The 11,442-nt window shown below is 42.9% G+C and overlaps 1 protein-coding gene across 1 annotated transcript; it reads right to left on the minus strand.

Annotated features, from left to right (window-relative positions):
- Positions 1-352: 352 nt before the first annotated feature.
- LOC143815393 (fibrinogen-like protein 1-like protein) lies at positions 353-10,120 on the minus strand. Its single transcript, XM_077294529.1, has 4 exons — positions 10,042-10,120; positions 9,773-9,877; positions 1,469-1,724; positions 353-737 (listed from the first exon to the last, which is right to left on the minus strand). Exons 1-4 carry the CDS (start codon positions 10,043-10,045, stop codon positions 353-355), a joined length of 750 nt encoding a protein of 249 aa, XP_077150644.1. The 5' UTR covers positions 10,046-10,120.
- Positions 10,121-11,442: the final 1,322 nt, after the last annotated feature.

Genomic DNA, 11,442 nt, shown 5'->3' on the forward strand with positions numbered 1-11,442 from the left:
CGCACTGATGTAGGGAGAGGAGGAGGAAACTTCCGGCTCAGGTGAATGCCGCTCAGGAAGTACATCATAGCTGAAAAGCGCCTTACTACGTGGCGTGTTGTAAACAGCTTTTTAATAACCAGGAGTGTGTTGGACCGGAAACGCTGCATTTGTAGTATTAGAAAATGCTGTGTATCCACAGGTCAGCTCTACTAGACATTTGTTATTTCCTCGCAGGCCAAATATTTGGCTGGCGGACCTGAATTTAACATGTATGATCTAATAGAACCTAAAATGTTAGTATTAATAATTGCAGCTGGAGAAAAATGACTCATTGTGCTATATTCTAGCTTCCTAAAAGCTCAGATTGTCTTCAGCAGATACCTGTAGGCCGGACCATAATCATTGACTCAGTACAATCTCCAAGGCAAACATTTTTCCAGTAGATATAACCTTTGGCATTCAGTTGGACAAGGTGGCAGTTGTCATACCACCACCCACTGTAGGTATTAGCACAGTGAGAACTACTCCGATCCTGATCTTTGTCTTTTGTAGAGAATTTCATGTTGTCATGGACAGTGTTCGAGTCATAAATAGTTAGACTATCTGGTGCGGTGCCGGAGTGCCTCCCTAGACGCAATGCATATCCATTCACTTCTTTGTCTAGGCTGAAGATATCATAGTCAGCATGCCACTCCTTATCATTCTTATCCTTTAGAACGAAGCGCACCATGTAGGCCCTCTGAGCTGTAAGGGTACTGTCACACAGTACCATTTTGATCGCTACGACGGTACGATTCGTGACGTTCTAGCGATATCGTTACGATATCGCAGTGTCTGACACGCAGCAGCGATCAGGGATCCTGCTGAGAATCGTACGTCGTAGCAGATCGTGTGGAACTTTCTTTCGTCGCTTGATCACCCGCTGACATCGCTGGATCGTTGTGTGTGACAGCGATCCAGCGATGTGTTCGCTTGTAACCAGGGTAAACATCGGGTAACTAAGCGCAGGGCCGCGCTTAGTAACCCGATGTTTACCGTGGTTACCAGCGTAAACGTAAAAAAACAAACAGTACATACTTACATTCCGGTGTCTGTCCTCCAGCGTCTCAGCTTCTCTCCACTGTGTGAGCGTCTGCCAGCCGGAAAGCGAGCACAGCGGTGACGTCTGACGTCACCGCTGTGCTTGCCGGCTATGGCGCTTACACAGTGGAGAGAAGCAGAACGCCGGGGACAGACACCGGAATGTAAGTATGTACTGTTTGGTTTTTTTACGTTTACGCTGGTAACCACGGTAAACATCGGGTTACTAAGCGCGGCCCTGCGCTTAGTTACCCGATGTTTACCCTGGTTACCGGGGACTTCGGCATCGCTCCAGCGCCGTGATTGCAACGTGTGACCGCAGTCTACGACGCTGGAGCGATATTCATACGATCGCTGCGACGTCACGGATCGTGCCGTCGTAGCGATCAAAATGGTACTGTGTGACGGTACCCTAAGCAGATGAATATACTCATTACCCAGCCAAAATTCCTTCATCACATTTCCAAATCCGTACTTGAATGTGGTCCACGATTCATGCCAAGTAATTTCAGTAGTTTTGGAGTTCCTCTGGACAATTGTCCAGTGTTTACCATCTTCATCTGCATGACAGTAAACTACTAGAGGAGGTGTTGATTGGGGCTTGATCACATATACACCACTAGGGCTGTTCTTTGGCAGTTTATCACAGTCCATGGGGAAATCTGAAAATAAAAATCTGAATCTGTCAATGCCATGTGTCAAATCTTAAAACATGGTAACACATTACATGGAATACATTACTTTGGGTGGAAGAGTATGATTAAAAACATTTAAAAAACTTTTTTTAACCATACTACATCCCATGACAGAATCTATTAAGATATCTAATATTAATATTATTAATTCTCTCTCAATATGTTCACACCATGTCCAACTGTTTTCAACATATATATACAAACAGTGGGGGAAATAAGTATTTGATCCCTTGCTGATTTTGTAATTTTGCCCACTGACAAAGACATGAACAGTCTATAATTTTAAGGGTAGGTTAATTTTAACATTGAGAGATAGAATATAAAAAATAAAATCCAGAAAATCACATTGTATGAATTTTATAAATTTATTTGCATTTTACAGTGAGAAATAAGTATTTGATCCCCTACCAACCATTAAGAGTTCTGGCTCCTACAGACCAGTTAGACACTTCTAATCAACTGGCTACCTGCATTAGAGACAGCTGTCTGACATAGTCACCTTTATAAAAGACTCCTGTCTGCAGACTCAATTAATCAGTCAGATTCTAACCTTTACAAAATGGGCAAAATGGGCAAGACCAAATTGGGTTTACCATAATTATTAATATTTGCCAAATGCCAGACTAATGAGAGAGAATGTTTTAAGGCATTTTTATTACTGCAGAGTCAAAAGTTTACATACATTTCATTAGTATTTAGTAACATTGCCCTTAAACTGAATTACTTGGGTCAAATGTTTGGGATATCCTTCCACAAGCTTCTCACAATAGTTGGTCGGAATTTGGGCCCATTCCTCTTGACAAAACTGGAGTAACTGATTCAGGTTTCTAGGTCACCTTGCTCGCACCTGCCTTTTCAGCTTTGCACAAACATTTTCAGTAGAATTGAGATCAGGGTTTGTGATGGCCACTCCAAAACATTGGCTTTGTTATCCTTAAGCCACTTTGTTATCATTTTGGCAATATGCTTTGGGTCATTGTCCATTTGGAAGACCCATTTCTGCCCAAGCTTTAACGTCGTTGCTGATGTCGATGTTGATATACTGCTTCAGTGTTGCCACATAATCTTATTTTCTCATGATGCCATCTATTTTTTGAAGTGCATCAGTCCCTCCTGCAGCAAAACAATTCCACAACATGATGCTGCCACCCTCGTGTTTCACAGTTGAGATAGTGTTCTTAGGCTTCCAAGCTTCACCCTTTTTCCTCCAAACATAACGATGGTCATTATGCCCCAAAAGATCAATTTTAGTTTCATCAGACCACAGGACATATCTCCAAAAATTAAGGTCTTAGTTCCTGTGTGCAAACATTAATCTGGCTTTTTTATGTTTTTTTTTGAGTAATGGCTTCTTCCTGGCAGAGTGGCCTTTCAGCCCATGTTTATACAGTACTCATTTATTGGATTGATTGTGGATATTGACACAATCTTTCCAGCTTCCACCATCATCTTCACAAGGTCTTTTGCTTTTGTCCTTGGGTTGATATGCACATTTCGGACCAATGCTCGCTCATCTCTGGGACACAGAACCCGTCTCCTTCCTGAGTGGTATGATGGCTGGACATTCCCATCTTGTTTGTACAGTACTTGCGTATAATTGTTTGTACAGATGAGTGAGGCACCTTCTGGTATCTTGAAATTGTACCCAAGGATGAGCCAGACTTGTGCAAGTCCACAATTCTCTTCCTGATATCTTGACTGATTTCTTTAGACTTTCCCATGATGCTACACAAAGAAGCAATGTGTTTCAGGTGTGAAACAAAATACATCAGAAGCTTACAAGCATGTTATGTCCCATGAATTTTACAGACTGTCCTGTACATTTTACATGCTGTTTTGAAGTTTCTCATGATGTTTACTGTTGCTATGTGTTCCTGTGTTTTGCATAGCTGAAATTCTCCCTTTCCATCAAGTTTGTCCCTTCTGTCTCCCTGTCTCCCTCTGCTGGGTGTCATGTCACTTCCTTCTTCTTCTCCCTGTGTCTCAGTCTCCATCTTGGCTTCATTAGAGGCACATGTGCTTTCAGCTTGTCTCAAAGAAAGTCTTTTTTACCTGCTGCTGCTGCTGTTTATGCATTCAACAAGAATTCCTAAAGAAATCAGTCTCTTTTGGATTCTTCATAACATGTGTGCCGACAGCTGAGTTAAGCTATCTGCGAACGTGACTAATTGTAAGTAGGGTGAAGAGATTCAGCATCTCACAGAGCCATATTTGCAGCCTCAGGCCCATGGGACAGAATAAAGCACAAGATATCATCATCTGGGCAGTCCAGAAATGTTTAAAGGCAAAGTAATCTTAGTGTATGTAAACTTTTGACTTTGCAGTAAGTACCATATATACTCAAGCATAAGCGGACCCGAGTATAAGCCGAGACCCCTAATTTTGCCACAAAAAACTGGGAAAGCTTATTGACTCGAGAATAAGCCTAGCGTGGAAAATGCAGCAGCTACCGGTAAATGTCAAAAATAAAAATAGGTACCAATAAAAGTAAAATTAATTGAGACATCAGTAGGTTAAGTGCTTTTGAATATCCATATTGAATCAGGAGCCCCATATAATGCTCCATACAGTTCATGATGGGCCCCATAAGATGCTCCATACAAAATACGCCACATATAAAGCTCCATAAAGTTAATGATGATCCCCATAAGATGCTCCATATTAAAATATGCCCCATATAATGCTTCACAAATGCTGATTATGGCCCCATAAGATGCTCCATTGAGACATTTGCCCCATATAATGTGGCATAAAGGTTAATAAGGGCCCCATAAGATGCTCCATACAGATATTTGCCCCATACAATGCTGCACAAATGCTGATTATGGCCCCATAAGATGCTCCATAGAAACAATTGCCCCATATGCTGTTGCTGCGATTTAAAAAAAAAACATGACATACTCACCTCTCGTCGCTCAGGCCCCTGGAACTTGCAATATTTACTTGTCCCGGTTCCACCGCTGGGCGCCGCTCTGTCTTTCGCGTCCTCTGCAGTGACTGTTCAGGCAGAGGGCGTGCACTATACATCGCGCCCTCTGACCTGAACAGTCACTGCAGAGGATGCGGAAGACGGAGCAGTGCCCTGCGGTGGAACGGGGACAGGTGAATATTGCACAGTGCTCACCCTCCCCATTATACTCACCTGCTCCCGGCACGGTCCCTGCTTCTTTCTTACAGATGGTCTCCGGGCATTGACAGCTTCTTCCAGCATTGAGCGGTCACTAGTACCACTCATTACAGTAATAAATATATGCGGCTCCACCCCTATGGGAGTGGAGTCGCGTCCATATTCATTACTGTAATGAGCGGTACCATGTGACCGCTCAACACAGCAAGAAGCTGTCAATGCCCGGAGACCATCGGAGATTCAGGGACCTTGCCTGGAGCAGGTGAGTATGTGACAATGACTCGAGTATAAGCCGAGAGGGGCACTTTCAGCCTAAAAAAATTGGCTGAAAATCTCGGCTTATACTCGAGTATATACGGTAATAAAAATACCTTAAAACATTTGGCATTTGGCAAATATTAGTAATTATGGTAGTCCTAATTTACCTAAAGCGGCAAAGGTTTATTCTGATTTCATGTTAGATATTGAGAAAACATGCATATGTGTCCTTTTATATAGTGTATGTAAACTTCTGGTTTCTTCTGTACATATATAGTATATATATACAGTACAGACCAAAAGTTTGGACACACCTTCTCATTTAAAGATTTTTCTGTATTTTCATGACTATGAAAATTGTACATTCACACTGAAGGAATCAAAACTATGAATTAACACATGTGGAATTATATACTTAACAAAAAAGCGTGAAACAACTGAAATTGTCTTATATTCTAGGTTCTTCAAAGTAGCCACCTTTTGCTTTGATAACTGCTTTGCACACTCTTGGCATTCTCTTGATGAGCTTCAAGAGGCAGTCACCGGGAATGGTCTTCCAACAATCTTGAAGGAGTTCCCAGAGATTCTTAGCACTTGTTGGCCCTTTTGTCTTCACTCTGCGGTCCAGCTCACCCCAAACCATCTCGATTGGGTTCAGGTCTGGTGACTGTGGAGGCCAGGCTATCTGGCGTACCACCCCATCACTCTCCTTCTTGGTCAAATAGCCCTTACAGAGCCTGGAGGTGTGTTTGGGGTCATTGTCCTGTTGAAAAATAAATGATGATCCAACTAAACGCAAACCGGATGGAATAGCGTGCCACTGCAAGATGCTGTGGTAGCCATGCTGGTTCAGTATGCCTTCAATTTTGAATAAATCCCCAACAGTGTCACCAGCAAAGCACCCCCACACCATCACATCTCCTCCTCCATGCTTCACAGAGGGAACCAGGCATGTAGAGTCCATCTGTTCACCTTTTCTGCATCGCACAAAGACACGATAGTTGGAACCAAAGATCTCAAATTTGGACTCATCAGAACAAAGCACAGATTTCCACTGGTCTAATGTCCATTCCTTTTGTTCTTTAGCCAAAACAAGTCTCTTCTGCTTGTTGCCTGTCCTTACCAGTGGTTTCCTAGCAGCTATTTTACCATGAAGGCCTGCTGCACAAAGTCTCCTCTTAACAGTTGTTGTAGAGATGTGTCTGCTGCTAGAACTCTGTGTGGCATTGACCTGGTCTCTAATCTGAGCTGCTGTTAACCTGCGATTTCTGAGGCTGGTGACTCGGATAAATTTATCCTCAGAAGCAGTAGTGACTCTTGGTCTTCCTTTCCTGGGGCGGTCCTCCTGTGAGCCAGTTTCTTTGTAGCACTTGATGGTTTTTCAACTGCACTTGGGGACACTTTCAAAGTTTACCCAATTTTTTGGACTGACTGACATTAATTTCTTAAAGTACTGATGGCCACTCATTTTTCTTTACTTAGCTGCTTTTTTCTTGCCATAATACAAATTCTAAGTCTATTCAGTAGGACTAACAGCTGTGTATCCACCAGACTTCTGCACAACACAACTGATGGTCCCAACCTCATTTTTAAGGCAAGAAATCACACTTATTAAACCTGACAGGGCACACCTGTGAAGTGAAAACCATTCCCGGTGACTACCACTTGAAGCTCATCAAGAGAATGCCAAGAGTGTGCAAAGCAGTCATCAAAGCAAAAGGTGGCTACTTTGAAGAACCAAGCGTTTGGAAAGCCCATGATGTGCCTAAACTGTGGAAACCCAGGTGCTTCACAGAAGTTTATATTTTGAGCCATGAAAAAAATAAAGAATAAATCACATTTTTCCACAAAAATGTTTTTTTATCCCCAAATTTTGCATTTTCACAAGGGTAACTGGAAAAATTGCAGCATACAATTTGTTGTGCATTTTCTCTTGAGTACACCGATATCCAATATATGGACAAAAAATACTGTTTGGGCGCACAGCAGGGCTCAGAAGGGAAGGAGCACCATTTCACTTTTTGAATGTAAAGTTTGCTGGATTAAATAGCGGACACCATGTTGCGTTTGGAAAGCCCCTGATGTGCTTAAACAGTGGAAACCATCCACAAGTAACACCATTTTGGAAACTAGACCCCTCAGGGAACTTATCTAGATTTGACCTTGAACCCTCAGATACTTCACAGAAGTTTATAACATTGAGCCGTGAAAATAAAAAAATCTAATTTTTCCCACAAAAATGTTTTTTATCCACAAATTTTGCATTTTCATAAGGGTAAAACGAGAAACTGCACCATACAATTTATTGTGCAAATTCTCCTGAGTACAACAATACCCAATATGTGGAGGAAAAGTACTGTTTAGGTGCACAGCAGGGCCTTGAAGGGAAGGAGCGCCTTTTGACTTTTTGAATAAAAAATTTGCTGTAATAATTAGCGGACACCATGTCACGTTTGGAGAGCCCCTGATATGCCTAAATATTGGAAATCCCCAACAAGTTACACTATTTTGGAAACTAGACCTCTCAGGGAACTTATCTAGATATGTGGTGAGCACCTTAAACCCCCACGTGCTTCACAGAAGTTTATAACATGGAGCTGTGAAAATAAAAAATAAAACAAAAGTTGTTGTGCAATTTCTGCTAAGTATGCAGATACCACATATGTGGGGGGAAAATTACTATTTGGGCACATGGCAGAGCTCAGAAAGGAAGGAGTGACATTTTGGAATGCAGACTTTGAAGGAATGGTCTGCGGGTGTCATGTCGCATTTGGAGAGCCACTGACGTGCCTAAACAGTGGAAAACTCCCACAAGTGACCCAATTTTGAAAACTAGACACCTCAAGGAATTTGACAGTTTCCACTTTCAACATTGGTTTCAACTATATCGCCATCCAGGATCCAGTTGAACGTGGAATGACGGGCAGGGGAGGGCCTGATGCCTTCACTGGTATTGGGCACACCAATGCACAGACCCCATAGCGGCCACATTGTCTGCCACCACTGGCGGTACACCACGGTATATACATCAACAGCCTTCCCCTCATTTGTACACACCCAAAGACCCCCCCACAGTATAATAGCACAGAATATCCCTGAGTCACTGAAAGGACCGTCCAAGTATCTGAAAAGCCAAGAATGAGCAGATTTTTAAATTAATAAAAAATAAGTTACCGTATACTGAATAATTTCCTCTAAAACTGTATATCAATCTGTTGAGCTCCCCCTGCTCTAGAACAAAGTGCCTGCAGATTGGACTGCATTTTCATTTTATATCAACTGTTATCACTTTATTGTAATTATTACAATGTCTTTGATATTATTAAATATACCGTATTTTCCGGCATATAAGACGACTTTTTAACCCCTGAAAATCTTCTTAAAAGTCGGGGGTCGTCTTATACGCCGGGTATCGTCTTGTACGCCGGGTGTATATGATGGGTGGGGGGGGAGTGGTCCTGATGATGATGAGGGGGCGTCTCACAGGAAAGTGCATGGAGTATCCCCCATTACCTCATCGTAGTGCTGCAGCGTGGGGTCTCTGTGCTGGGAGCGGCGGTGGCTGCTCCTCTTTGTGCTGCGTGGGTGCTGTGCTGTGGGGCGGCGGCTCCTCTTCTGCAGTGTGGGGCCTCTGTGCTGTGGGGCGGCGGCGGCGTATTTTCATGCAGTCAGTCGAGGCTCCTCCGGCATCTCCTTAAAGCCCGGAGGCCCCGCTGGCAGCTCCATTGCTATGATGCGGTGGCCTCCGGGAAAATGGCCGCTGCTCAGATTCAGATCTCGTCTCCCGAGATCTCAAGACGAGATCTGAATCTGAGCATGTGCCGCCCCCAGCGGCCATTTTCCCGGAGGCCACCGCATCGCAGCAATGGAGCTGCCTCCGGGAAAATGGCCGCTGCTCAGATTCAGATCTCGTCTCCCGAGATCTTGGGACGAGATCTGAATCTGAGCATGCGCCGCCCCTAGCGGCCATTTTCCCGGAGGCCACCGCATCGTAGCAATGGAGCTGCCGGCGGGGCCTCCGGGCTTTAAGAAGATGCTGGAGGAGCCCCGACTGACCGCATTAAAATACGCCGCCGCCGCCCCACAGCACAGAGGCTCCACACTGCAGAAGAGGAGCCGCCGCCCCACAGCACCCATGCGGCACAAAGAGGAGCCGCCGCTCCCAGCAGAGACCCCACGCTTCAGCGCTACGATGAGGTAATGGGGGATAGTCCACTCACACTTTCCTGTGAGACGCCCCCTCGTCGTCATCGGGACCACTCCCACCCAAAAGGCACATTAGTCACCGGCCCTATAAGACGACATACGGCGTATAAGAAGACCCCCGACTTTTAAGAAGATTTTATATTTTAACTGGAAAAGTTGGGGGGTCGTCTTATATGCCCAGTCGTCTTATACGCCGGAAAATACGGTACTATTGATAAAAAGTAGTCAGACTTCTGCAAAGATTTTTCAACAAATGGTGATTCCTAAATACAATCTTATTACCAGGACCAAAAAAGCATGTTTGTTTTAGGGCTGTGGGACAAGTATACAGAGGGCATCTTGTAATTTGCAAGATACACAAGATACACACACTGTAGCTAATGGGTATAAAGCTGGTAACACCATGATGGTAGAGTCTGCTCACCTTGTTTAAATGGTTCTTTTGCAACTCCAAGATCATCTGCTAAAACCAGAGTCAGGCAGAAGATAGCAGCAACCCAAAACCAATGACTGGCTTCAAATTGAGGACCTACAACAGACAATGTAGAAGTTGTGTCAACAGTGATTTGTAGGAAATACAATAGGAGTAACATACTGTATATAATAATATGACCATATTGTCACAGATTTCTGCAATTACTTAATAAAATTTTGTAAGAAACAAGTCAATGTCTCTGGAACGTTAGATCTCACCCATTGTCTACCACGGTGATTATAAATATAACCAGGAAGTGGCTTTAGGTTTATGTAGAAGAAGTAATGTCTCCTCCCAAATTACAAACTAGAAAGCCTGAAGAAATCAGGGCTATTAAGAAGCAGGGTGTTACAAAGTCCAGCAGGATTCTACTCAAAGTTGTTTGCTTTAGTTACATACTTAAAGAGACAGTAAAGATTTCAATGAAAAGTTTGTATAAATATTAGCACTTTTTTTAGCAAATTTTGTCTGTTTCCTGAATTACGCCACATCGTGTATGACAACCGGGGGGTGGGGGGGAGGGTCATGCAGATCCCACTGCTGCCACCAGTTTATCACAGAGACGCAATTCTGCTGCATTCAATCATCAGGACAATAATGAAATTAACTGAGGGGTGATGGACGAGGCTGCGGCTGGTTCCAATATAAAACCAGTTATTAGAGAACTCAGAGGAAAAGTATGGTATATACACCTCCGATTCCAGCTCATGGAATATACAGCTCTGGCAAAAATTAATAGACCACTGGAAAATGTTCAGTTTGTCTGATTTTTCTCTTTATAGGTGTATTTTATGTATAAAATGTAAATTGTTCTTTTATTTTAAAAACTTCTGACAACATGTCTCAGAATTTCCAAGCAATAAATTTTGTTTTGTTTTTTTCTGAAAAGGAGAAATGGTCTAAACTAAAAACAAACAAACAGTGCTTTCAGACCTCAAATAATGCAAAGAAAACAAGTTCATAATCATTTAGAAACAACAATTCTAATGTTTTAACTCAGGAAGAGTTCAGAATCAGAAACCAATATTTTGTGGAATAACCATGATTTTTAACCACAGCTTTTATGCGTCTTGGCACACTTTCCACCAGTCTTTCACACTGCTTCTGGCGCAAAAATAAACCGTATATACTCGAGTTTAAGCCGACCCGAGTATAAGCTGAGACCCCTAATTTTGCCACAAAAAACTGGGAAAACTTATTGACTCGAGTATAAGCCTAGGTGTAATAATTATAGGGGATAATTCAGGAGACTCTTTGCGTGGAACAAGACAACAGGACACAGTTTTATAAGTGGTAAAGTTTATATTATCACACGGTGATTCAAACAGGTGCAGAGAGAAACTCAAGTCCACAACACTTGGTGCAAATAATAAACGCAGCTTAGTAGTCAATAGGAAACTTCAGAGGTAGATGCAAACAAACAGAAAGTCTATGAAGCACAGTTATTCTTGAGGAAACTTGACACGAATAGATCCTTGACTTAGTCCAGACACAGATAGATATGCTATAAGGCAGTTCAAATCATATCTTAGCTCAACCAGGGAGGCCTGGTTAATAGTCTCAGGTTTTGCAGAGCAGCAAACAGCTTACATGTCCAACAAATGCAGATGGAAGTAACA

The sequence above is a fragment of the Ranitomeya variabilis genome, chromosome 3 (assembly GCF_051348905.1).
Source record: "Ranitomeya variabilis isolate aRanVar5 chromosome 3, aRanVar5.hap1, whole genome shotgun sequence".
NCBI lineage: Eukaryota > Metazoa > Chordata > Amphibia > Anura > Dendrobatidae > Ranitomeya > Ranitomeya variabilis.

Excerpts from the sequence above, each read along its gene's own strand:
- LOC143815393 (XM_077294529.1), bottom strand. Across the intron at positions 1,725-9,772 it reads AAAAGAACCATTTAAACAAG|ATTTCCCCATGGACTGTGAT; the intron begins GTGAGCAGACTC and ends TTTTATTTTCAG. Across the intron at positions 738-1,468 it reads ATTCATCTGCTTAGGGTACC|TACCCTTACAGCTCAGAGGG; the intron begins GTCACACAGTAC and ends ACTGTGTGACAG.